Genomic DNA, 27,685 nt, shown 5'->3' on the forward strand with positions numbered 1-27,685 from the left:
CTGCGGACAAGAGAGCGGATGGTGGCAAGCCCAGCTGAGCTTTATTGCAGCGGACCAGAGAGCTGCTTGTCGACAATTAATCGCCTTGGGAAAAAGAGGTGAGCAGCTGGGGACAGGAAAATGGGGGCGCAAATGTCCTCGGAAAAAAAATCTATTTTGTGTATATTTTTGCAAATTCTTGCAAAAAGGGGCGTAAATTATGATGAAGGAAAGGTTCGGTTGTTGTTAACTTGGTTGTGAAAAAACGGGCAACAAGAGAACATGGTGACCGCGTTCCAGGTGGAGACTTGGAAGGAGGCAGGAAAAGTGTTATGGGAAGCGGCCACCAGCAGGGACAGTAATGCCACAAGTGTTTTGACGACATGGCGTTTCCTGAAAGACTCTTTGGAAGAATTAGAGAGAGACCGAAAGGCTGCAGCTTCTGCTACCGCTCTGGAGCTAATCCCACAGGGCACGCCAGAAACGCCGACATCGGGTTCGTCCTGCGACACGCCCTTGCTCGCGGGTGCTCAGGCTGCACAACCCTCCATCCCCCCCGCGCTGCCGCTACCCTCTGCGCCGTTTTCTCCTTCACCTGCTCCTATGGCTTCAACACCTCTGCTAGACCTCCCGATCCCTGCAATCAGTACCCCTCCACTCCCCCGCCTGCCCCCGGCCCCTGCTGCATCGGCACTCGTACTGCCTTTCTCTACTGCTTCTAATGCCGATACTCCACAGACCCATAATCAATTGCCACTCGAGGAATGGGAGGCATCAGCCGCTGCTGCGAGGTGGCAAAAGATTAGACACCAAGCATTGCAAGCGGGGGATACCGCTTTTTGTTCAGCGATAGCCTGTCCCGTCATACGCAGCAATGTAAATGTCCCCGATGAGCATGAACCTTTTGGCTATGTTTTAAAAGATCTACGACAAACAGTTGCCGCGCATGGACTGGGTTCTCCTTTCACAGAATCCCTGCTACGGGGGATATTTACAAATGAAATAGTACCGTTTGATATATGCACACTTACTAATCTTATATTGACCCCAACGCAAAAGGTGATCTTTGAAAGCACCTGGCGTACTGCCTGCCAAAACGCTACAATTATCCATATGCAGCGACAACAAGGCGACCCTTTACAAGGGGCAGGACTCCCACAGCTTGTGGGGGATCCGCCACTAAATCACCCAACGTTACAGGCACGATTACGACCAGAGATATTAGCACAAGGCAGAGACCTTGCTTTACAGGCATTACTAAAAGTGCCGGATGTCGGAAGAGCGACAAAATCATTTACATTAATAAAGCAAGGGAGAGGAGAGGGATATATAGGAATGAGTTCTTAGATCGTCTTAAAGAGGCTTTGGAAAAACAAGTCGAAAATGCAGAAGCAAGAGAGGTCCTACTCTTAAAATTGGCCTTTGAAAATGCGAATATAGACTGTAAAAAAGTGCTTTTGCCTCTAAAAAATCCCTCCTTAATGGATATGATAGAAGCTACCCAGAAGGTGGGGTCAATGTCCCATAATATGGAAACATTAGCTACAGCTTTTGCCACCGCAATGAAAGTACAGCAATCATGTTTCTCCTGTGGTAAAACTGGACATTTTAAAAGAGATTGCCCACAACTGAGAAAGAGAGGAAAACTGAGCGCACCAAGCGCATCTGGATTCTGTCCAAAAGGTAAAAAAGGAAAGCATTTCGTGAACCAGTGCCGATCGAAATATGACGTAGATGGCAAATTATTGTTATCGGGAAACTTGCAAGGGAGCGCAAAAGCGGAGCGCGCTCAGACGGCAAATATGCTGTTACAAGCCTTTCCGATTGTCTCTGAGCCAGCACCGTCGGCAGTGCCGGACTGGATGTTTCCACAGACACTACAATTCTAATTACAGACCGAGCAGTGCATAAAGTACCGCTACAAGCCAAGAGACCAATCGGAAATGGACTAAGTGCTCTGCTATTAGGTCGCTCCAGTGCCACCCTACAAGGACTATTTGTTTTACCAGGACTTATAGACGCTGATTATGAGGGACAATTACAAGCGATGCTATGGACTCCCTCACCTCCAGTACAGATTCCCAGAGGAAGCAAAATTGCTTAGTTAATACCATTCAAAGTGCAAGTTCAACAGGCCGAGCCAAAAACAAGAGGCACTGCAGGTTTTGGCTCCACAGGCCAGCCAGAAATCTTTTGGACACAACAAATACAGAATGACCGACCACTATTAGTATGCACCTTATCTCTGCATCATGGAAAACCCCCTCAAATCACAGTAAGAGGCATGATCGACACCGGAGCCGACGTTACCATTATCTCTGCTCTTCATTGGCCACAAACATGGCCACTGGTCTCTGCCCACGGTGCCGTAGCAGGTATTGGTGGCTCAACGATAGCCAAGCAAAGTGCTAATATTGTCCAAATCATTACTCCTGAGGGTCAAGTAGCATCTACAAAACCTTACATAGTACCGGCTCCGCTAACTTTATGGGGAAGAGATGTACTAAGTGCCTGGAGGACCACTATTACCACCACTATCTCTACTTCTGCTGCACATTTTTAATAGGGGCCACTGAACAGCGGGCCGAGTATCGACCCACACTGAAATTAACCTGGAAAACAGAGGAATCGGTGTGGGTGGACCAGTGGCCCCTGACTGCCGAAAAAGCCCAAGCGTTGAAAGATCTAGTGCAGGAGCAACTGGAACAAGGACATATAGTACCTACCACTAGCCCTTGGAATACACCAGTATTTGTTATCAAGAAGAAGAGTGGAAAATGGCGATTACTGCATGGCCTCCGGAAGATAAATGAAGTTATGGAGGATATGGGAGCTTTACAGCCTGGGATGCCATCACCAACAATGATTCCTCGCAATTGGAGCAGCCTGGTTATAGACCTAAAAGACTGTTTCTTTACCATTCCCCTTGTGAAGGAGGATGTGAAACGCTTTGCCTTCTCTGTGCTAGTAGTTAATCAATCGGAAACCGTGCAGAGGTATCATTGGACTGTTCTACCACAAGGAATGAAAAATAGCCCAACGATTTGCCAACAATACGTAGCCCGTGCTTTGTCACCAATTCGGATGCAGTATCCACAATTATTGTGTTACCATTACATGGATGACATTTTAATAGCCGGAAGACCGGAAATCGAGTTACAAGCAGTAGAAAAAGAGATACGACGAGTTTTAAACAGATATGGACTTGAAGTAGCCCCTGAAAAGGTACAAAAAACTGAGCCTTGGAAATATCTGGGCTGGAAAATCTTGCAACAAACAATTGAACCCCAATCGATACAGATTAAGCTGAACATCAAAACTCTAAATGACCTACAAAAGGTGTTAGGAACCATCAGCTGGGTCCGGCCATATCTTGGACTGACAAATGAACAGCTAGCTCCTCTTTTTGAATTGCTAAAAGGAGATAACAACCTTGCATCTGCACGTCAGTTGACGTCTGATGCGCGACAGGCTCTGCAAGAATTCAATCAAGCAATACAAAACTGAAAAGCACACCGTCGTCTAGAAGATCAACCCCTGCAACTTTATATATTCTCTCACAATTACCAAGCCTTAGGATTGTTAGGCCAATGGGTACCCACACTAACAGATCCATTGGTTGTTTTGGAATGGATTTTTCTGTCATACCAGCCCAAAAAGACAATTGTTACTCAATTAGAAATGCTACCAGGTATTATCTGTAAAGGGTGAAAGCGTGCGGTCCAATTAACAGGCACAGAAGTGCAACATATTTATATACCATTGACAGGGGAATATCTGGAATGGTGCCAAGCAAATAGCCTCCCATTGCAAACAGCATTGGAAGGATTTCCAGGAAAGATAGATACACATTATCCTGCTCACAAACTCATCCAATTACATTCAGAAGTTCTGATCCAGAGAACACCATTATGTCAAAATTATCCCATAGACGTGCCCACTATCTTTACAGATGGCTCTGGAAAAAATGGAAAAGCTGCCCTTGTGTGGTTTGGTAACGAACAATGGCAGGAAAAGGTGTATCATACACAAGGATCTCCACAAGTGGTAGAACTCTATGCAGTGGTACAAGTTTTTACTCTATGGACTAACCAGGCTATAAACCTCGTTTCTGACTCTTTATATGTTTGCAATGTAGTTCGCAGATTAGAAAAAGCATGGCTTAAACATGTTCTGAATGAACACCTGTTTAGCCTGTTTAAACAGTTGTGGCTGTTAAGTAATAATAGACAGCATCCATGTTTTGTGATGCACGTACGAAGTCATACTCAGTTACCCGGGTTCATAACAGAAAATGCTAGGGCTGATCATTTAACAGCACCGGTTTGGTCACAGCCTATACCAGAAAAAACACAACAAGCAAGGCTCTCTCATGCCTTTTTTCACCAAAACGCAAGGGCATTAAAACGAGAATTTGATCTCTCGTGGGGACAGGCAAAGGAAATTTTGCATGCCTGCCCAGACTGTCAACAGTTCGCATCTATTCAGGCAACAGGAGTTAACCCATGGGGCCTACAGGCACTTCAGCTTTGGCAATCCGACGTCACCCATATAATGGACTTCGGTCACTTGAAGTATGTCCATGTTTCTATGGACGCTTTTTCTGGAGCTGTATGGGCTACTGCGCACAGTGGGGAAAAAAGTAAAGATGTTATTAGACACTGGCTATCAGCCTTTGCTGCCCTTGGCATCCCTCACCGCATAAAGACAGATAATGGTCCCGGATATGTTAGTAGTAAATCTACACAATTTCTTAATCAATGGGGAATTCAACATAGTACTGGAATTCCTCATTCACCACAAGGCCAAGCCATAGTAGAACGCGCACATCGCACTCTAAAATCCATGTTGCAAAAACAAAAAGGGGGAATGCCAGGAGCCACTCCAGCAGACAGACTAAGCAAAGCCGTGTATGTGTTAAACTACCTGAATGTGTCTGAAAATAATATTCCTGTTATTATGTCTCATTTTCTGTCTCTTCAACCAAAAGATTTAACAGCCACACCACAGAAGGCCCGAGTTTTTACAAAATTGCTACAAACAGGTAATTGGGAAGGTCCTTTTGATCTGCTAACCTGGGGCAGAGGGTATGCTTGTGTCTCAACAGATGTAGGACCTAAGTGGGTACCTGCAAGGTGCGTAAGACCAGCTCTTGCATCGGATAACAAGAACCAACAGCAGAAGACACTGAACTCTGAGAAGACTGATGGGGAATGACTTATCAGATAACTCCAAATTAATCCATAAAGCAATCAAAGATTTGAAGTTAGCAAATTACAAGTCAGTGATGGATTTGATTGGTTGAATCACTTACTAACAAGTCGGGGAATTGGCGGGTGAATAATGTCTCTAATCAAAATGGGTTTTTTCTTGTTACTAATATTTTGCACTATAATAATGATAATTTCTTGTCTAGTGTCTTGGGTATAGAAAATGCTATAGAATATGATTAAACAAGCTTTTGTAGTAGAAAAACAAAAAGGGGGAATTGTGGGAATAGATGAGATAGTGTTTTACTTTGATGAGATGCAGCTGTGCCCTTAAGGCTTGTTACAAACAGGTTCACAGGAATGCAGCTGTGGCCTTGAGGCTTGTTACAAACAAGCTGGTGAAATTTAGAGGCAGAAAAATAAGGATGAGATTGGATACATCCCTGAAAGAGGAATTCGCGTGCACCATCTGGAAGAACCAATAACTAACACTGAAGAGACGCGTGGACAAAAGACAGTAGCCAATGAGATGGGTTTTGCTTGCTTGTGAACACTAGATCATATTATCAACGGGATAGATTGTAAAAATAAAGTGTTATTATCATCGCCATTGCTATCGCCATTGTCATTGTCGTTGTCGTCGTCTTCGTCTTCTTCGCTTGTCTTCACTTGTCTTCGCCTAAACTCATACGCGGAGTCCGTGATTAATTGCCACAACTGGGGATGGAGGGAAGGAGTGAACTGTTCAGACTCAAACACCTGGTGACATCTGAGGTGTCACAGGTGGTCCAGGATATGTGCAGGTAACTGCAAGCTGTAATGCGGCGGTTCACAGAGAGGGAAGCATCTGGAGGCATCATCTTTGAGCTTAGTGGGGACTTCCTTTGGCCAACAGCAGATGCCCACGTTTAGGACATCTGAACTTTTCCCTACTCCTTATGTTCAGGGCAGCCTACTGAGGTAGTCTGGGGGGCAGATGTAGCCATTGCCATAGCCATCAGCCATCTTCTCCATCAGCTGCATATACTAGATCACCATGGACTGTAATGGCACAATGCCCATGGACATCCCTACCTTGCCTAACCTAATTCAGGGCAGCTACTCAACGGCCAAATACAGGCCTGTAGTGCTATGCGAGATGCCAGGGCTCTCCAGCACAACTGCGTGTTTGACACCTTTTGACTCTTTTTCCCACAGCATTCTTCTGGAGAAACTGTCTGCTCGTGGCTTGGACACGCTTACTCTCTGCTGGGTAAAAAACTGTCTAGATGACCAGGCCCAAAGAGTGGTGGTGAATGGAGTTCAGTCCAGTTGGTGGCTGGTCACAAGTGGTGTTCCCCAGGGCCCATCCCTGGGGCCAGTTCCATTTAAGATCTTTATCAACAATCTGGATGAGGGGATCGAGTGCACCCTCAGTAAGTTGGCAGGCAACACCAAGTTGGGATGAAGTTATGTTCTGCTGGAGGGTAGGAAGGCTGTACAGAGGGACCTGGACAGACTGGATCGATGGGCTGAGGCCAGCTGTATGAGATTCAAAAGGCTCAGTGCCCGGTCCTGCACTTGGGTCACAACAACCCCATGCAACGCTACAGGCTTGGGGAGGAGTGGCTGGAGAGCTGCCCAGAGGAAAAGGACCTGGGGGTGTTGGTCGACAGTCAGCTGAATGTGAGCCAGCCGAGTGCCCAGGTGGCCAAAAAGGCCGATAGCATCCTGGCTTGTATCAGGAATGGTGTGGCCAGCAGGACCAGGGAAGTGCTCGTCCCCCTGTACTCGGCGCTGGTGAGGCCGCACCTCAAATCCTGTGTTCAGTTTTGGGCACCTCACTACAAGCAAGACATTGAGGTGCTGGGGCATGTCCAGAGTAGGGCAACAAGGCTGGTGAAGGGTCTAGAGAACAGGTCTTATGGCTGAGGGAACTGGGGCTTTTTAGCCTGGAGAAAAGGAGGCTGAGGGGAGACCTTCTCGCTCTCTACAGCTACCTGGAAGGAGGTTGTAGGAAGGTGGGTGTCAGTCTCTTCTGCCAAGTAACAAGCGATAGGACAAGAGGAAAAGGCCTCAAGGTACACCAGGGGAGGTTTAGATTGGAGCGAAGGAAAAATTAGTTCTCTGAATTGGTAGTCAGGCACTGGAACAGACTGCCCAGGGAAGTGGTTGAGTCCCCATCCCTGGAGGTACTTAAAAGACGGGTAGACGTGGAGCTTAGGGACATGGTTTAGTGGTGGACTTGGCAGCGCTAGGTTAATGCTTGGACTCAATGATCTAAAGGGTCTTTTCCAGCTTCAACGATTCTATGATTCTTTGATAATTTGGGAAACATCTCTTCTACTGATCTGCAGAGCCACTGCAATGGCCTCCTTCCAATTTCCCTTTAAACCTTCTCTTGACTATCATGCCTACAGCAACATAAACTGTATATGAAATGGAGGGAGAGTGGGTTCTATCAGCCCCTTCTCTACACCCCGTGCCTGCACTGGGGAATGAAGAAATGGGTTGAAAGGAGAAGTGATCTGGGGCCCAGCTTAGACAAGTGCAGGGTCATCCAGTCCACTGCGAAGTCAGGAGATCAGGAACAAGTCCATGGGCAGAGGCTTGTGCTCTGCCAGACAGTGCCAGAGGATGGGGCTGGCCTGCCCACACAGAGTGCAAAGGAGGTCTTGTTTTCATGAGCCCTGTGGAGAAAGGGGGACTAAGAGGCGATCTGTACTCAGGGAGAGGAAAGTCGTCTTCCGTGTCATCAAGGAGGAGACTCCCAAAGCCCTGAAGAATGAGATTCCTCTCTCTCAGCTTTAGAGGAACAATTCCACCCAAAGAGAGATACCTTGTCTTATTTCAGATGCACTAAGATGGGCAGAGAGGCCTTCACAATGTTGCCAGTTTTAGCACCAAACCCTCAGGACATCGGCTTCCTTCTGGAGCAGAAGGAGACAGTCAGGTGGCCCTTAGGCAGCAAGGAATGATCTCTGCAAATCTCCCAGAGGTCTGCGATGAAGAGGCCAGGTGTCAATTGGTCAGTCAGGGCTCCCCTTGCAAGTGCAGAAGAGGAATCGACTCCTCTCCTCTACCTTTAGAAATCCATTTCTGCAATAAGTTGAACTGTGTCCTGAACTTCATTGGCAAACCCCAGGAATACTAAGGAGATTACTCTGACACTAAAAACCACCTATCCTTTAGGTGTCCAACATTAGAAAGACAAGGCAGGTAGCATGGAAGCCACTCCACAGAAGCTGCTTTCACCGTTAAACTTCTCTTGATGGCACCTTTTAAGATTTGGTGCTTCTCCCTCACAGAATACTTCTCAGAATGGGTCTCCACTTCTGCAGGGATTAGGTCACCTAGCTACCAGCTATCATCGTCATTAATCTCCCCTCACCCTCTCAGAGCTGCTCTGCTGAGGAACCCTTTAGCACCCAAGGCCATGGCTCCTCAGGGAATGTACCGAAGGACTTAGAAATGTTCTCCACAAAAGGGGGAGAAAAATCAGAGACTCCGTCAGTCTGGAGGAGGTGCCTCAGCACAAACGGCATTCCCAGCTCACCCACAAAGGCTTTACAAGAGCCTTGAAAGGAGCCCTGATAGACTGTTCTTTAGGGGTTGTGGGAGGAAAGGAGATGATGCTTCACACAAAGTCTGCTGGGCTTCTCTTTCCCCCCGCTAATGCTCCCAGCACATCATAGATTCATGTCAGTGGTTTGTCACATTTCACCTCAATTTTCATTGATTTGGCTGTTTTTAATTCCTGGCCTGCCTGCCTTCTTACCTGCTACCCTCCTTTGACATTCCTCCTTTCCTTGTGATATTTCTCGGGAAGCGAGACCTGTGTCAGGATCTCTGCCCCTTCCTTTGATGTGGGCTTGTTGGCCCATCTCAGCTAAGCTGCACAGAGCCCGATGGGTCTAAGGTTTTCAGGCTTGTGTAGGTTTTGTGAGCAAAACCAGCAGGACAGGAAGGAGATGGCCCGCATAGGGGAAGGCTGTTTGGAAAGAAGTGCTGCATCAGGAATTCAAACTTTCCAAGCCCTCAGATAATAAATTCTTGACTTGGTAAGGATGAACTCCTTACCAAACCAGGCTTCATTCCACAGGAAAGAAAAGAAAAACAGAAAAAGAAACAAAACCCCAAACACCACAGGAGAGAGAAGGCTCAGTCTCTCATTAGTTTATTTAGTTTCTTTATTTGTTTGCTTTACAAGGTAATTTTTATCCCGCAACTGAATGAATTTCCCTTCTCCGCCTCTCTCCCCCCCCATCTTTTGAAATCTTGTTATGCTCTTAGGTTTTTCCTTTGTTTGTTCCCCTCTTCTCTGCTGCTTTTCAAATCTTCTTTTCTTTTTCCCTCCGACAGCCAGAAAGGTTTATCAAAACTGTTCTTCAGCAAGAAAGTTGTCAGTGACTGAGGAGGAATCTGTTTATAAAGCTTTCTGTTCTACCTGACAAAGTTCAAGCGTGGATGGAAAGACAGTCCTGAAAATGGACTAGTTTTAAACACGGGATGTTTGTCTTCTCCTTCTTTGGCTCTGACTTTCCCTGAAAACCAATCCTTTCCCAGGGAATAAAACTTCCCTCTTCTCTCACTCTCCTTCTTACCTTTACTTCCCACACGCCCCCTCATTTGTCACCATCTTCATGCCGCCTTCTCTCTGCTTCTGTCCTAATCAAAAGGTTAAGGCCACTTGGCTGAGCTGTTTTATCTTGCTGATCACCTTCATGGCCTCATCCATCATCCTACTTGGCTCACTGGGCATGACAGCAGTGTCCTACCTTTACATCATTAACACCATACTGAGGTTGCCCTCAGCTTCCTCACGGCACAAGGCATTCTCTACATGCTCCTCTCACTTCACCTTTGTCATCTTGGGCTACGGCAGCTGCATATTCATGTATGTCCAGCCTTCAGGTCACCACATTTCCTACAACAAGGCAGTGGCCCTTCTCAGCACAGTGGTAACTCCTTTGATGAGTCCCTTTCTTTTCAGCCTGAGGAACCAGATGATGAAAGATGCCCTCAAGGCACGCTTGCAGAGAAGGGTGATTATCTTCAGGCAACACTTTTCCAGCTGAGAAGAGTTTTTGTAAGTGGATTTTGGAAGGGGAGAGGGGTAGGGGGGGCAAACACATGATGATGACATATTTGCAGGAATGAGACCTTTCTTTCTTAGCAGCGTAAAGATTCCTGAAATGAATATCACACCAGGTTCTCTCCTGCAAGAGATCACCATAAGAAGGCCTTACCTAGGAATGCCTTTCAAATGACCTACAAGCACTCTACAAACCCTGGTGAACACCACAATGGCATTTTCTACGTGTGGAAACCGAGACAGAAAGCAACAAGCAGAGGGCTTCATCCCTCCATGGCACACCCAGTTCTCAACATGCTTCACCCTCTGTCAGTTCTGATGTAACTTCTCCTTGCTTCTAAATCTGGTTTCCTGATTATTTTGGTGGCAGATCTTTGTTGAACCTCTTCATCTTTAGGAAACGACAGAAAATAGGTGAAACGGAATCGAAAGAACAATAATGGCTCTATTTCTCTACCAAGTGGCGCTTACATCTCCATTAACCTCTTGGTTAGAACAAAAACATGCCTGAAATAAAGTCCAGTTTAGCTGCCGCAGATCACCTCTCTTCTACTTTGGTACAAAATCCTGAATATTGGTCAGAAATGTAGTTTTGAGTAACAAGGCAGCTGTCTCCAAATCAGGTCTGCTAAAGTAAATGTCCAGTCCTTGACGCAATGCTCCCACACCCAATACTTCAGCTGATCTAGCAAATTCAGTGGGATTAACTTATTCCAACACAGACTTTTATGACTGTAATGTCTAAAAAGGTGAGGTCACTGCCTGGTCTCCTTTGACAGCGGGGAGGAAGGAGCAGTACAGAGGATGATGTCACCTCCTCCTATAGTGGTCTATGGCACTTCAGGGGAACTGTACTTAGCACAGGCTTGGCAGCTTAACTTGTCAAAACCTGATGCCAGGTGCACTGACCCACGTGCTGGGCAACGTCTGGTGATTTGCACAAGTGAGGGACTCTTGCTCAGCGGGGGCCGTCCTTTGAAGACACGAGGGTTACAACTGTACTTTAAGGTCTCTCCAAAAGTAAACAGAAGCTTCTCCTCTAATCCCTGTCACAGTGTTGTCATTTTGTAATTTTCCTGGATTACTTTTCACTCATGATTGGCAAGAAAAATGTTCTCTTTTGGAGAGAGAATCAAAACCATGATTTGCTGATTCATTTAAATGAAAATATGGGATTGTCATGCAATGCGAGAGATTTCTTTGCATTTGAACTGAGACAGTTTTCTTGCATTGAATAAATAACTTCCCTGCCAAGCTACAGAAACACTGAAATACATAAACGATTCCATCAAGCTGGCACACATGTTATTAATACAGAGAACTAAGATGGATGAGTGTAGGCTGACATGCCCAAGTGAGTGGGATGAATGCCATCCCATCCAAGCTGGCAAAGAGTGCCACCAACGTTTCTTCAGTGAAGAGACTTTGAACTCACAGGTGGTGATTTAGCTTAGCTGTTTCAGGCATGTTAGTGTGATAAATCCTACCCACAGCCACTTGTGCATCAATGGCTCTGATATTTTGGGGTAGATAGCTTAGGTTTGACTGAATGCCCACCGGTACCTCTAGGCAGCAAATACCTGAGGCCCTTGTCTTGCTCTAACGGCATGTCCTCCAGTCTGATCACCTTATTCACCTCCTCCACACCAGGGAAAAGGCTGGGTGCAGCTGTGGGCATCGTTCCTTCAGGAAAGTGCTCCTTACAGTTAAGGCACAGCTCCCTCCAAGAGCTCTTCCTTACAAGGTGTAGGAACAAGGCTGTGCCAGGCGCTGCTTCCTCTAGTCTGTGCAGAGACCAAACTGTATTTCACGCCACACATGCATGCAGAACATCCTTACTGGCAGCCTACAAAACAAAACAAAGCACACCATACAGACCTCTCTTAATTTCATGTACTCGGGGTGGATGAAACACAGAAGTACAGGACTATGTGCCTGGGCTGCAGGGAATGCTCATGGGGCCAGATGAGACCCAGGAGACATGGAAGTGGTGCACTACGAGCAGCATGGCGTGGGGACCAGCGTCTCCTCCATGTAATGGGTGTGGACAGGAAATACCACGCTTCCTTGAGTGGATAGAAGTCCCCTAAATAAATGCCCACTTCCCTGGCACTTGAGCAGGATGAATAATGGATACTTTTATTTTTAGCGACTAAATTGAAAATGCACATAAATAAAGAGTAGAAGCATCCCAGTTCACTCTGACGACTTTATTAAAGGAACAAAGTGACCTGAAGACAGTGACCTGAAGACAAAACCAGTCTTAGTCAGCTCAGAAAAATTTTACCTTGAAAGTGCCTCTTTCTTTTGATTGATGAGACTGACTCATTGCAAATGGCTTCTGTGGAGACATTTACAGCTGTCTGAGACGAATCTCTCCCAAATCACCTCTTCTTGGTTCCTCCTGCTGCCCAGGGGAAGAGAATCATTTCCCATTCACGATTCATCAGGTCCTAAGGTGGGTGACTGTATGCTCACCACTTAACAGATCTCTGTCCACTAGCCACAGAAAGGGGCCTCAGATCAGAGGCTTGGGAGTGGCAGGGAGGGTGAGGGTGGGGGGATGCCCCCTGTGTGAAGGAGCAGCTCAGATATATGGAGCTCCTCTATGAGATGGGCAACAGGTTGAATTAGCTTGTGTGAGGGCGGATGAGAGGAGGAATCAGGAAGGGTGACAGTGTCTTGGCAGTTACCAACTACTTGATCAGGTAGAATAGGCAGAAAAAGTCTTCTGACAGCAACCCAGAGAAGTCTCCAGGTTAATGAGCAGGTTTCTATGGGGAGCTGTAAGTGCCCTGGCATTCGGTGGCCAGGCAATGCAAGAGGGTGCCAACAGTCCGGAGGATCGTGGGACGACTTCTTAGCAGAGCTCCCAGGTGGACCAAAAAGGGTGATGCTCACTTGGACCTGGTCCTGGCCAACAAGGAAGAGCTGCCCAGGGATGCGATCATCAGTGTTGGCCTCGGCTGCTGTGACCAGGAAATAGGGGAGTCCCAGATGTCAAAAGAAGACCCGCAGCAGAGCACAGGCTGGTGGACTCCACAGAAGAAGACTTTGAGTTGCTCGGGGTATTGATACAAGTGGTGCCATGGGAAGCAGCTCTGAAGGGTGAAGGAGCTCAGGAAATCTGATAGGCCTTACAGGACAGCCTCTTCCAAGGACAAGAATGATCTCCCCAAGTTCCCATGAAAAAAAAAAAAAAAAAACATTCATCTTGTGAGGCTGCTTGTCTGAACTGATGCAGCTCCAGGGCAAAAAGTCAGCACCCAGGAACTGGTAACAGGGGAAACTGCAAAGAAGGAACTGAGAAACCTTGCCCCAGGACGAAGGGAGGATGCCAAAGCCAAAGGTCCCATAGGCTTGGGAGTTGCAGGGATGGGTAGCAAAAGCAAAATGAGCTGACAGAGGCTTAGAGGGCCATGCAGAATGAGTCACACTCTGCCTGGAGGCCTGGAACAAGTGGGCACTGCAGAGGTTTGCATCTTGAATGCATGCCTCAGCCCAGCAGATGGGGATTCCCCCTTACTGGGGGTGGCTGTGCCAGTCCATCCCCATAGGTCTCAATGGTGCAGGCTCGACTTGAAGACGTTCTTGCAACCCAAATATGCTGGGATTAATGCAGAACTGGCTATTCAAAATCGAGCATTTGATTCACTTTGCCTCTTTACTTTGACATCTTTTCACTTTGACCACGCTTCTGAAATCTCTCTAGGAAGCCAGGTAAGAATTGAGGACTAAAGGAAAGTTATGCCCAGAATTGTCTCCTTGTGGTGCTTTGTGTGGCAATGAGCCCTCTGGTGCCGAGTTCCTGAACTGCAGCTCCTGAAAGATTGAGCAAACCTCCAGAGAAGTAAAAGAAGCACAGCTGAAGGTTTTGGAGGGTGTTAGCAGGCCCTGCTGAAGGTCATCACTGAAGCGACCATGCAGGGAATGAGCAGAGAAGGTTCCTGTCCCTGGGGGCTGGTGAAGCAGGGAGTCGGAGGCACTTGGCACAGGAGGACATTTCAATGATGTGAGATGTTTTCCCACTGTGAAAGCCCTTGATGTGCTTCACCAAGGAGGATGGCCAAGGCCTGACCCCCATCCCCCGCAGAGGGGGATCCTTTCCCTCTTGTGATGCTCTGGGCTCTTCCTGGGGGCATTGTGATGTGGGAGTGTGTGATGGCAGGCGCAGGTCAGTGGTAGGACACCTGCCAGGCTCTATGGAGGGTGGGTGAGGAGGAGGCAACGAGGCGCTGGAGCTGTAAGGACCTCATGTCCTCTCGTGGGTCTCAGTGGAAGAGACAGAAGCCATAGTTGAGTGGACAAGGGTCCCAGTTCGGGGTGTCAAAGCCCCAACAAGGCCCTTGGCCATCCCCACCACAGCTACACTGACCTGTGCCTGTGCCTGCTTCCTTGCTTCCAGCACCAAGCTCTGTGTTTCTGAGCATTTGCCAATGCCTCTGAGCTTCCCACAACCCATCCTGTTTCGTCCAAAGCCTTGATAATGCTCCTTTATCACCCAAGAGTTCCAAGGCCCAGACATGCTAGAATCCTCGTTTAGCTCCACATCCCAGCACTCAGCTGCACATCCTCCTGCTTCTGCTGCCTCCAAATCAAGACTCAACCTATTTCACTTCAGCATGACAGGCCCCGACATGTCAAGTCTTCTTCCTGCCTTCAGTGCACTCACTGCTGCACCTGCACTGCTCTCCCCCTGCATGCCCATGTGTCTCACCAACCCTTCCTCTTCCCCCGCAGCGGTGGGATCTCACCCCAGGAGGGCTGTGCATCCTCCAGGCTCAGGGAGGTTTCCTGACACCCACCCAAGTGTGAGGAGTGAAGGAGGGGAGGAGAGCCAGGTCAGCTCATGGGGCATGACTGAGCACAGACACCCCAAGCAGTGGGCGTTCCCCATCTGTCAGGCTGAGCCATGCACATGCGATAGAAATGCCTGTATCATCCCTGATTTGCACAGGAGGGGCCTTCCTTCCTGCCATCTTCCCAGGACAATCTTCTTCTTCCTTCTCCACCATCAGACATCCACTGCTTTCCATTGCTGGCTTCAGACATGGTTTTAAGGATTTGCTAACACCATCAGCCATCAGCTTGTTTCTCCCAGACTTCTCCCAACCCTCTTTCCCAGACACATGGCCAATCACTGCTGCTCAGGGCCACTGACTCTTCAGAAGAGGCCTTGAGCATTTTGGATATTCCTCGTGCTTTTTATAATCTTCCTGCTTTTTTTTTTTTTTTTTTTTTTTTTTTTTTAAATAGATCCTGCCATTTTTAGGGAAATCACAGAAACATCCAAGGGAACGATGCTTTGGGCACTGTCATGGCATTTGGGAAACTGTACCATGCTCTCTTGTCCCTCTCTCCTGGACACTTAAAGAGGACTTACATTTCTCTGAACTTAAATTTTAGGTGTTCCCAGGAATCTGAGGAGGCATGGCGTACAGATTCCAGGGCTCAGGGACCGGTCAAATGCCTCGTCTTTCTTTCTGCAATGATGGCTTCAATGCCCAGCTCATTTCTGGACTCTGTACATGGATGCTGACATTTCTTGAGCAACTGAATCTGAAAGGATTAACACACTAGGCTCTTATTTTTGGAGGGTATAAAGACAGTAAAAGAGAAGAAGTTGGCTTTGGGCAAATGAAAAGGGAAGCAAAGGATGTGGTCAGGGCAGTTTGGGGACACCTGTGAAGCAGCCCTGAACCTGATGTGAGTGACTTCTGGGGTCAGGGAGAACCTGAGAGCTCTCCCGAATTGGAAACCATGAAGGGGAAAGAAGGACAGCATCATTCCTTCTGGAAGGGACCTCGGGAGGTGTCTGGACCAACCTCGTGCTCAAAGCAGGGTCAGACAGAGTACTCAGGCCTTTATCCAAACACATCTTGATCCCAATCCAGGACAGAGCCAGTGCACACTCCCTGGGAAACAGCTTCCAGCACTTGACTATCCTTATGCTGAGAAAGTTTCTCTCTCTATCTGGCCTGACCCTCTCTTGTTTCAGCCCATTGCCTCTTGTCCTTGTGTCATGGACATGAGCCTGACTCCATCTTCCTGGGAAGTGTGTGATGCTGTCGCATGTTTCCCACAAGACCCTCTCTACTCCTGTCTGAACTAGCCCAGCTCTCTAAGGCTCTTCTCCCAGTACAAGTTCTCCCACCCTACTCACCTTGGTGGCCCTCCACTTTCCTGGCTCCAGTTTGTCCAGATCTCTCTGGCATTGTGGGATGTCAAAACCTAGGAAAATATTCTGGCTATGGTGTCTAAACTGCTCAGCAGACTGGCTGTGCTCCGGCTCCTACAGCCCAGGATGCTGTTGGCCTTCTTTCCTGATTGCTCCTCTTTTGCCTAATGGAACCCGAGGACCACCAAAGCCTTTCCACAGAGCTGCTGCCCACCTGGGCAGTCCGTGGCCTATGTTGTGTCATGGGCTTAGTCGACCTCAAGGGCACAACTTACTGCCTATCCTGAGGTTCCTGTTGGCCCATCACTCCAGCTTGTCTTTGTTCTTTGGGATGGCCACCCTGCCCTCCAGTGCAGTGTCTGCTCTCCTCAATGTGTTGCCTTCTACAAATGTTATGAAAAAGCACTCTCTCATCTCCTCCAGGTCATTAAATGCCCGTTAAACAGGGAAGGTTGCAGCACAGACCCCTACAGGACCCTACTAGTTAGATGCCTCCAGGCAGAGTGCCACTCATTCACCATGTCCCTCTGAGCCTGACCATCCATCTGGTTATTTACCCATCTATGCATCCACTGAGGCAGACCAGAATATCCTAACTTGGGCACAAGAATATTGTGGAGGGGTAATGTTGAAAAGTTCATTGACTTCCAGGTGAAAAGACAACGACTGCTCACCCTGGGTCCTGTGGGTCCTGTCCTTTCAGTTGAGAAAGCAAAGAGGATGGGGAGAGACAAGCTCCCCTAGGTAGATCTAGTCCCCTTCTCTTTCAGACACCCAGAAATGGGATCCAGGTGAACATGATCTGGGGCACAGCCATTTGCTCCTCTGCACATCCTTTGGGCATTTTAGAAAGGTGCATGCAACGTTTGCATTTTCCCCATTGGCAAGGACTTTGCACAGACTCCATGACCTTTGAAAGATGAAGGAGAGTGGCTTCACTGTGACAGTGGTCTGCTCACTCAGCTCCCTGCCATGCTGCCCCTCCTGTCCCATACACTGGGAAGCATTTGCTCAAGTGATCCCTGAATTGATTTCCCATCTGCTGCTGGTTGATCTCCTCCAGAGTCCTGCCCTGAGTCACAGAGGCCTGGGAGACCTTGCTGGGGAAGATGAGGCAAAGAGGACACACAGAATCTCAGATCTATCTACACCTGCTCTTGCTAAATTCCGCACTGGCCACACAGGATCTTTGTTTTTCCTTTAACTGTTCCTGAAGCAGTAAACCCTCCTTATGGTGCCCTTCAATTGCCTTTCAAATTCAGACTGAGTTTCAGTCTGGACCCTTGCGGAGCTTGGAGGATGCTGTCCTTGAAGAGCAGCTGTCCTGAGCTCTGCCTCCATGTCACAGCTCTGTCTGCTCAGGAACAGCTCCAGCTCTGCCTGCCTGTGCCCCTGGCAGAGGGCACTGCTGCGTATTTGGGCTGAAGCAACAGAGCTGTGCAACCAGGCAAGCTCTGACTCGCCATAATGAACCCTGGTACCAAGTCTCCAAGACCCCGTGGGTGCAAAAGCAGAGACATGGTGTGGGCAAAAGAGAGCTGCATGTCTTTCTAGCCCCAGGTGCCTATTTCATTGAACTGAGGATAAGTCCCCAGCTTGAAGAAATTAGATCTTTCCTTGTCACCTTCCTGGGTGTCCTGCCTAATGATGGGACAAAAAAAAGGGGATTCTCATGCCCAAGTCCTTTCCTGATAGGGGAAATGACAGTGCCGGAAGTGTCTCTCTGCAGCTGAGGAAGGGAACATCAGTGATGCCTTCAGCCTGTTTCACAGGAGGTTCCCCTGGAGCCCCAGGGACACCTGGAGGGAGCCCAGAGGGGCAGAGAAAGTGCTGCCTTGGGCTGGGCCTCTGCTGCTGAGCTGGGCTGGGTTCCCGGGATGTAGGGAGCTGATGGCAAGTGGGCAGCCCTGCAGAGAGACAGCTCTGCCCAGGAGCAGCTCCTCTGCAAAGCGCAGCAGGGCTGAGGGCACTGCCTGCAAGTGCTGAGAGGAGAGGAGCGAGGCAGAGAGACTGTAAGGCAGTGTGGAGCGGGAGGATGCTGAGAGCTCACTGCATGGGAGAGATCTTCACATCCCTCTACGTAGTAAGTCTCTGGCTGCAGGACAATGTAACTGGTGTGCCTGGAGGGATATCCAAAGGCTTCTACATCCCACAGCCTATGGGATTTTCAGGAGGATTCTCAGAGTTTCTCTAATGTAGAGGAGAAGGACATGCTGCAGAAGAGGACTTCCCTGTGCGCTGTCAGAAGGATAGGGCATGATGGCTCCTTCTTCTGGGGTTTTGAAGATCGGTGTGCACCTGTGTGTGTGCCCAGGGCTGTTCTTCGGAGCAGGGTCACCACGCCCCAGCGGGCTGTGCACCAGGGCAGGGACTCTGCCGTCTCACCGGGTCAGCCCTCAGCCTGCCCAGGGAGCACCCTTCAAAGCTGTGGGGAGAACCCGTGGGTGGAAGCAGGGCAGGATCCCTCTGCTGCCCAGAGGGTGCAGCGTGGGTCAGGGCTGCTCAGACTTCTACATCACCCGGAGGACATTTGCAGAGGGACATTCTAAAGAGGGATGTCAAGGTAGGAGATTGTCTGAAAGGGAAGAAATCTGTGCTTTGAGTTTTTCCACTCTTGGTTGGCTGGGTGGGCAGTGGGAGATGGGAATTTATTTCTCTGCTCTGGAGTAGGCAATGAGACCCCAGTTCTCGTCAGGACTTGTCTGAGCTGTTGCTTAGCCCCTGCACACACAGAGATGCCCCTGGGCAGTGCCCTGCTGCCAGGAGGTGCCTGCAGGGCAGAGCTGAGCACACAGAGGCTTGGATGGGGTCTGTGAGCATGGAGATGGAGCAGACGTGGGGACAGAGAAAGGGGTCGTGGCTAAGAAGAGCTCCAGGCAGCAGAGACATGGGCAGCTGAGAGCAGGGCTGATGGGCAGAGCGGCTGTCCTCACTCTGCACTAAGGGACAGTCCCTGTGCCCAGTCTCTGCACCCACAAGGTTTCCCTTGCAGCGCAGCAGAAATGCCAGGCATTGCTGCATTCAAACCACTCCTCAGCTGTGCTGGGGCAACTACAACAGAAGGCACAACCCAAACTCCCCACAGCTCTGCTCTGCAGTCAGGTGAATTGGGAGTGACAATGCTGAAAAGCTCTTTGATATCACAGGTAGATTTAATCTGAGATCACCCTGAGTTCCTGTTCACCTACTGGTGTAGGGCAGGACTGAGTCCTGCAGAGCCCCCAGCAGAGCCTGCTGCTCCCTGGAGCAGCACCTCAGCCACCACCAACCAGAGCTCACCAAAGCTCTTTCTGAAAAGTGAAAAGCAGTTGGAGGGATTTCTATAAGACAGTGAACAGATTTTCCTGAAAGCAGTCTGCCCTAACTTCTCACTTCTTCTACCTCCTTGAACAGATCCCCATGTGCAGAGACAGCAGATGTCCAATAACAGCTCCATCACCGACTTCCTTCTCCCGGCCTTCGCAGACACACGGGAGCTACAGCTCTTGCACTTCTGGCTCTTCCTGGCCATCTACCTGGCTGCCATCCTGGGCAATGGCCTCATCATCACCACCGTAGCCTGCGACCACGTCCTCCACACCCCCATGTACTTCTTCCTCCTTGTAGAGAACCGGTACCAAATGTGGTTTTGTCTCGACATTGCCGCTGTAGTGCCATCCAGCGTCGCGCTTCGAAAAGACCATCTTCTCCCCAGCTTTGAGAAAAAACAACCTCGTGCACCTGTGCAGGGACTAAAGGCGCGAAAAGAGCTGAGGCGGGAACAAAAAGGCATGAAAAGAGCAGAGGCGGGGGCAGCACATCCGTGGCGAACTGCACGTACACATTTGTGATCTGCGCATGCGTGGGAGCCCCTATATAAGGAGCACACGTGCCCCTCGGCGGGGGCGGCGGCAGCGCGCGCAAGACCACTCCTTCCGTTCCTGCACCCTCAAGGCTCACCCCCCCCTCCCCCACTTTGGTCCTCGACGAAGCCTGAGGCCACCGAAGACCCTGCGGAACATCCTCGGACTTGAAGTGGTGGTGGTAAACTCCTCCTTCTCCTTCTCTTTCTAACTCTCTCTCCCCTATTCTTTTCCTCTCCTCCCTTGCCCTCCCTCCTCCCTCCGTTCTCTTCTCCCCTCCAATAAAAGTGAAAGGTTGTACGACATCTGACCGATTCCAGCATCTTAATCTCGTCCTTGGGATCGTATCAAAACCTCCCCCAACATTGGATCGGGACATTTAATTGGCGTCACGGACAGGATCCCTTGAGACGAGAGTGTCATACAACCTTACGGTGTGCTGAGCGAGTGTGTGTGAACGAGACGTACAAATAAGTACGAAGCGAGTGCGGAGTTCCGATCCGCGGTTCTGCTCTCCCGCGAGGGAAGCAGCCGGAGACGAACGAAGCGCAAGGACGGAGTGGGTGTTGAGACCTTTGCACTGAAACGCGCGTAGCAGTTTGTGATTTGAGCTCCTGAGGGCGTATAGGGGAGACTTGAATTTTATAGTGTGACCCCCCCAGGATGATATCCCCTTTGTAGGCTCTGCTCTGTCTCACACTAGTTTATGGTCTGGCCTCCTGGGGGAGTATAGGGGTAGTTTGGATTGTACGGTGTGACCCCCTCAGGACGATATCCCCTTTGTAGGCTCGTCTCTGTCTTGTAGTAGTGTGCGGATTGGCCTCCTGGGAGCGTATAGGGGAAACTTGTTTTTTTTTAAGGTTTGACCCTCCTGGGACGAACTCCCCTTTGTAGGATATGGCCGCCCAAAAGGCAGGTGATTTTTGTGAAGAGACAGAGAAATTATATGAGTTTTTAGAAACGTACCGCTCTCGCCCCTCACCCCCGGGACGAGATTGGGCACGGGACCACTGGTTCCAACTGCAAAGTGTTATGGACCAAATAGCGGTTTTGCATAAAGAAGCTAGAGCGAAGAAGGGAAAAGGGAAGGCTGTTGTTTGTGCTGTGTTAGGAGCGTGTCTGGCAGCGGCGGTGGAGGACAAGAAACGAGCGCCCTGCCAATCGGAGGCTGTGGCCGCTGCGTTGCAAGCGGCGATAGCACCGCTGCGAGAGCAACTACTAGAGACCAAACGGGCGCTAGAGGAGGAGAAGCGCCAAAATATGATTTTGAAGGAGGAGCTGAGGGTTCAGCTCCTGAGGGAGGCAGACACCCTCGCTGAGGTGGAGGTAATGTTGGAGGAGAAAGGGGTACGCCAAATCTAACCCCAGAAAGACTTAAAGCGATTAAGGGAGACTGTGGATAACTCCCCCCATATGTGCCCGCTGGTAAAAACGGAATATATATATGAGGACGATAGCGACAACCGTCCCCAAGTTGTAACCAAAGAAATCCCTTTTACCGCCACCGAACTGGCTAAACTCCGAAAGGATTTTGCTAGGACGGCAAGGGAGTCCGAAACTGAATATGTGTGGAGGATATCCCTGTCGGGTGGGGGGGACGGGATCATGCTATCGGAAAAGGAAGCAGAGGGGTATTGGGGCCCCGGCGTCTTCCTCACCACGGGCGATCGCCGGGCCCCATGGTCTCTGACCCAGAGGGCAGCATATTGGGCGGGGGGGCTGAATCCATTAGAGAGGGGGGACCCCCTAGCTATAACTGGTTCCATCGATCAACTATTAGAAAATGTACAGAAGGCGACATGCCTGCAAATGATGTATGACCGGGAACTTAAACCAAATTTAAGCTCTCCGATGTTGTTACCGGTAGACCCCGAGCGGCTGACGCCGCTAATAAGAGGACTCCCCGACTCGTTAAAACCTATCGGGATCCAATTACACGGGAGAATCCAAAATGTGCCTCGCGAAGAGCGAATTGCAGCTGCCCTGGAGGGAACAGTAACACCGGAACAGCGGCAGCGGGGGAGGAAGGTGTGGACCTGGGGGGAGATAGCTCAGGAACTAATAAACTATGGGAGGAAATACGGGCCAGTAGGCAGAACTTACCACAAGGTGGAAACTAGGGCCGTGCGGGCAGCGAGGCCGGCAAATAAATCGCTGGCTTTTTCGGGGGGAAGCCCTGACCTAACACAAAGGGAGAAACCCCCATTCCAACAAGGATTGTGGCAAATGGGACTGCAAAAGGGGGTGCCCCGAGACTTGATGGATGGGCTCCCCACCAAAAAGTTGAAGCTCTTGGTGCAGAGGTGGTCTGGGCAAGGACCCCCTCCCAAACCGAACCCACCTTCTGCGCCAGCATTGGACAGGGAGGAAGGGTTTAAGAGGGATGAAAAGAGTGGCGGGAAACTAAAACCTCCGCCCCCTCAGGGTGAGGAGGGAGGCGGAGGGCGGATATTTATCAGACAACTCACCTGTAATAATAAGGGAGATCTACTGAACCCCACCAACCGGCATGGGCCGAGCGGGTGGGGGAGGCAGTGGCCAATGTCAGTAATCGCTGGGGTACAAACAGGTGCCCGAAAATTGCGGCATTTTGTCCACAGGGGCCAACCATGGTGCATGTCTCTCGAAACCCCAGTTGCCCTGGTGCATCATCTTACTCTCCCAGCCAGCCGGTTCTGGTCGAGCTTCCCACCGTGGGAGCTGTGCCTCTCATATTAGATACCCCCCCTAAACAAATATACATGGAAGGCAAAAGATGCCAGTGGGAGAACCAACAAAATCCACACCAAATGGATTATTTCCTCCTCCTAACCCAAAGAGCAAGTGCTGTTCCTATTTGTTTTTTAAGGGCGGTGATATGACCACGATGCACCTGCTACTTTGGATCATTTTAACTCAGGGACACTAACCCGTTAGAATATTCCACTGTGTATATCAGTTTTTATAACTGGTGGTCCATATGTATGTATACATGTTTGTACTTCATTGCAGCTCTATGAATAATTCTAGATGTAATATCTATGTCAAACAGGCTAAGTGTTAGATGTTTCAGTGCACTACAGTCTTTATGCAATCGTACAAAGACATCTAATTGTCTGGTGCATGTCTAAGCACGTATATGTGTGTGTGCTTATTTAAGAAAAAATACCCAATAACTTTCCAATGATACCTATTTATGTTGGACATCTCAAGGAGTTCAACCTATGATTTACCATACATATAATTCCTATTTTTTTTGATCTTCCTCTGTTTTCATCATTAAATAGTCCTGTATATGGGAAAACTTAATAGCCAAGTAACATGAAATGTTGTACTTGCTTAGAAAATGTAATTGTTTAGTTTTCTTTGCAAAAAGTAAATATTGAATGTTCAGCACTTATGGGGCTTGGTATTGTACCGGCCGAATAAGGGATGGGGCAACCACCTTTTTCAGCCCTCTGGGGGACAAAGACACAACTTACTTTCAGTTTCCACCAGGGAAAGATGGGCCATTTGCTCAGGGAAATAAAGCCAAAAAACAGCATTATTGGATCTGTGGGAATACGGCATACAAATTCTTACCCGCGGGGTGGTCGGGAGTTTGTTACATAGGAATCATAAGGCCCCTATTTTTCCTCTTGCCGGAAACTGGTGGACCCCAATTAGGCGTAAAAGTGTATGATAACCTCAGGGATAGAAGTATTGCCCGTAAGACGCGATCTACCAAGGTAAATTTAGGTGGGACACAAAAATGGGGGAATGATGGATGGCCCCCTGAGCGAATAATTGAACGTTATGGACCAGCAACCTGGAATCCGAATGAGCCCATTGCAGGGGCAAGAGAACCAATCTACAATCTAAATCGAATAATCAGACTACAAGCGGCCCTAGAAATTATCACCAACAAAACCGCTGACGCCATAGACCTATTAACTCGACAATCTCAACAAATGCGCATGGCAATCCTTCAACACCGCATGGTTTTCGATTATTTATTGGCTGAAGAGGGAAGGGTGTGTGGAAAATTAAATATCTCTAACTGCTGCCTAGAAATAGATGACGTGGGAGAAGTAGTTCTCCAATTGATCCAAGATACCAGGAAAATAGCCTATGTCCCTGTTCAGACCTGGTTGGAACGGCGATTTGTGGTCCTGGTTACCAGGGGCACCGTGGGTCAAACAATTAATATTGTATTTGCTATGTGCAACTGCCACCTTACTGTTCCTATGCTGTATAATTCCAGGTTTTATTCAATTAATTCGACACAGTGTGTCAAATATGCAATTTGTTCCTAACGCTCCACCTGATGGTGCAACAAAAATCTGTACCATCCATCAGCCACAACCAACCTCAGTTAACCTGTGTTAAGACATTCCTTCACCTGAAACAATGTTATTCCCTTTTTTCCTCCCCACAACTTTCCTCCACCCTTATCCCCAACTCTCTCAACTCTGCGCTTTCTTTCTTTCTCCTTTGTTTTCTCTTTCTCTCTCTGTCTTATGCCACCAAGCTGCAATGTCGAGCCACGGGGTGGTGTAGAGAACCGGTACCAAATGTGGTTTTGTCTCGACATTGCCGCTGTAGTGCCATCCAGCGTCGCGCTTCGAAAAGACCATCTTCTCCCCAGCTTTGAGAAAGAACACCCTCGTGCGCCTGCGCAGGGACTAAAGGCACGAAAAGAGCTGAGGCGGGGACAAAAAGGCGTGAAAAGAGCAGAGGCGGGGGCAGCACGTCCGTGGCGAACCACACGTACACATTTGTGATCTGCGCATGCGTGGGAGCCCCTATATAAGGAGCGCACGTGCCCCTCGGCGGGGGCGGCAGCGGCGCGCGCGAGACCACTCCTTCCGTTCCTGCACCCTCAAGGCTCACCACCCCCTCCCCCGCTTCGGTCCCCGACGAAGCCTGAGGCCACCGAAGACCCTGCGGAAGATCACCGGACTCGAAGTGGTGGTGACAAACTCCACCTTCTCCTTCTCTTTCTAACTCTCTCTCCCCTATTCTTTTCCTCTCCTCCCTTGCCCTCCCTCCTCCCTCCGTTCTCTTCTCCCCTCCAATAAAAGTGAAAGGTTGTACGACATCTGACCGATTCCAGCGTCTTAATCTCGTCCTTGGGATCGTATCAAAACCTCCCCCGACATTGGATCGGGACACTCCTCAACCTTTCTGTTGTCGACCTGGGCTCCATCTCCACCACTCCCCCCAAAGCCATGGCCAATTCCCTCTGGGACACCAGGGACATCTCCTATGCAGGATGTGCTGCTCAGGTCTTCTTTGTATCCTTCCTGTTTGGTGCAGAGCATTCTCTTCTCACCATCATGGCCTACGACCGCTACGTTGCCATCTGCAAACCCCTGCACTATGGGACCCTCCTGGGCAGCAGAGCTTGTGTCCACATGGCAGCAGCTGCCTGGGGCTATGCTTTTCTCAATTCTCTCCTGCACACTGCCAATACATTTTCACTCCCCCTCTGCCAAGGCAATGCTGTGGACCAGTTCTTCTGTGAAATCCCCCACATCCTCAAGCCCTCCTGCTCACACTCCTACCTCAGGGAGGCTGGGCTTCTTGTGGGTAGTGTCTTTGTGGGCTTTGTGTGTTTTGTTTTCATTGTGCTGTCCTATGTGCAGATCTTCAGGGCTGTGCTGAGGATCCCCTCACAGCAGGGACGCCACAAAGCCTTTTCCACGTGCCTCCCTCACCTGGCCGTGGTCTCCCTGTTTATCAGCACTGCCATGTTTGCCTACCTGAAGCCCCCCTCCATCTCCTCCCCATCCTTGGATCTGATGGTGGCTATTTTCTACTCAGTGGTGCCTCCAGCAGTGAACCCCCTCATCTACAGCATGAGGAACCAGGAGCTCAAAGACGCACTGAAGAAGCTCATTCAATCCGTAGTCTTTCAGCAGCAATAAGCTGCCCATGTCTCTTCACAAGTGATTTCCAATGTATCTGGGGAATGTCCTGTGCTTTGGGCATTTTATTTGTGATAATTCTGTTTCTCTAGGAATGTCTGCATGCAGTCCGCTTCTCCAGAGGCATGAACCCAGTCTGGATGACATAAAGGTCTTTGCACATGCGTCTTGCCTGGTGGCACAGCTGGCCTCCCATGTCACATCTCTGTAATAAAAGGGGATTTCCTCAGTGCCGGTGTCTGGAGGTTGGGCTCTTCTTCCAGCGCTGAGGTCAGGAACAGGCTGAAGGGATTGCCCCCACGAGGCCGTGCTGCTGTGCTGGTGTTCTCCATGGGCTGAGGGCAGTAGGGCTCAGCGCAATGTGTTAGGGAATGGGACTGGAGGGAGCTTTCACTGGTGGCCTCCCTGTTCGGCCACTTCCAGCACTGGCCACTCTCCACAGTTTTATGGGTGAGTTTTGCTGCATGGCCATTTTTGCCTCCTCCTGCTGGGCTCAGGGCCTGCACTGGGGGAATGGCCAGCCCTGCTCAAGCTCTCTCCTTGTCCAGACCCTGGCAGACCCCGGAGCAGGGATGTCTGCAAAATCTTACATGGGGTGCGCATAGGGCTGGTTAGGTTCCAGGACCTGGGGGAGGCTGTGTCAAGTAGGAGGAACAGAAGGGGGACAGGGCACAAAGCGATGTTGTCCTGGTCCATGGGAAGGAGTCAATGAATTCCTTCCTTTGCTCTGCTTGTGCAAGCGGCTTTTGCTTTACCTATTAAACTGTTCTGTTTTATTGTACTTCAATTATTAAACTGTTCTTACCTCAACCCATGAGTTTTATCCCTTTTCCTCTTCTGATTCTCTCCCCCATCCCATTGTGGGGGAGCGAGTGAGCGGCTGCATGGTGCTTAGTTGCTAACTGGGGTTAAACCACGACAGTTCTTTTTGGCACCCAACGTGGGGCACGAACCCACTACCCTGGGATTTAGAGTCCCGTGCTCTACCGACCGAGCTCATGGAGATCATGCAAGAGAATCTATTCCTCACTCCGGATACACCCTTTGCCATTGATACCACTCCAGGGTTCTGGCTATTGCTGAACACTGCTCGCAGAGCATCAAGGCTTTCTCTCTCAGACACCCCCCCCAGAAGACAGTAGGCTTGTGGGGCGGGGGGGCAAGAAAATGGGAGTGAAGACAGCCAGGACAGCAGACCTGAACTGACCCAAGGGCTGTTCCACACCAAAGGATGTCGTGCTCAGCGATAAAACCTTGGCAAAAGCAGGAGGAAGGGGTGCTGTTCGTTGTTACGGTGTTTGTCTTCCCAAACCAGTGTTGTGTGTGCTGAGGCTCTGCCCCCCAGCAAGTGCCTAAACATCTGCCTGCGCCCGGGAACTGGTGCATGAATTCCTCTTTTTGCTTTGCTTGCACACATAGCTTTTTCTTTTCTTATTAAGGTGTCATTCTCTTGACCCATGAGACTTTTTCCTTCCTTCTGTTTTCTCTCCATCCTCTAGGAGAGGGCAGTGAGT

The 27,685-nt window shown here is 49.4% G+C and overlaps 2 protein-coding genes and 1 pseudogene across 3 annotated transcripts in view; 1 reads left to right on the top strand and 2 right to left on the bottom strand.

The window, feature by feature from the left end:
• LOC309603484 (olfactory receptor 6B3-like) overlaps positions 1-27,685 on the bottom strand; it is a 229,030-nt pseudogene that overhangs the window by 165,003 nt on the left and 36,342 nt on the right. The gene's annotated exons all lie outside the window — the stretch shown is intronic.
• LOC309603480 (olfactory receptor 14J1-like) overlaps positions 1-27,685 on the bottom strand; it is a gene marked incomplete at both ends in the record, with an annotated part of 35,266 nt that overhangs the window by 4,283 nt on the left and 3,298 nt on the right. The window lies entirely within an intron of this gene.
• Positions 363-26,171, top strand: LOC309603481 (olfactory receptor 14A16-like; the record flags this gene model as incomplete). The annotated part of the gene is made up of 2 exons (XM_082338318.1): positions 363-475; positions 25,358-26,171. The coding sequence occupies 2 exons, from the start codon at positions 363-365 to the stop codon at positions 26,169-26,171; spliced, it is 927 nt and encodes a 308-aa protein (XP_082194444.1).

Source organism: Platalea leucorodia (assembly GCF_965183815.1).
Source record: "Platalea leucorodia genome assembly, contig: HAP1_HAP1_SCAFFOLD_102, whole genome shotgun sequence".
Taxonomy (NCBI): domain Eukaryota; kingdom Metazoa; phylum Chordata; class Aves; order Pelecaniformes; family Threskiornithidae; genus Platalea; species Platalea leucorodia.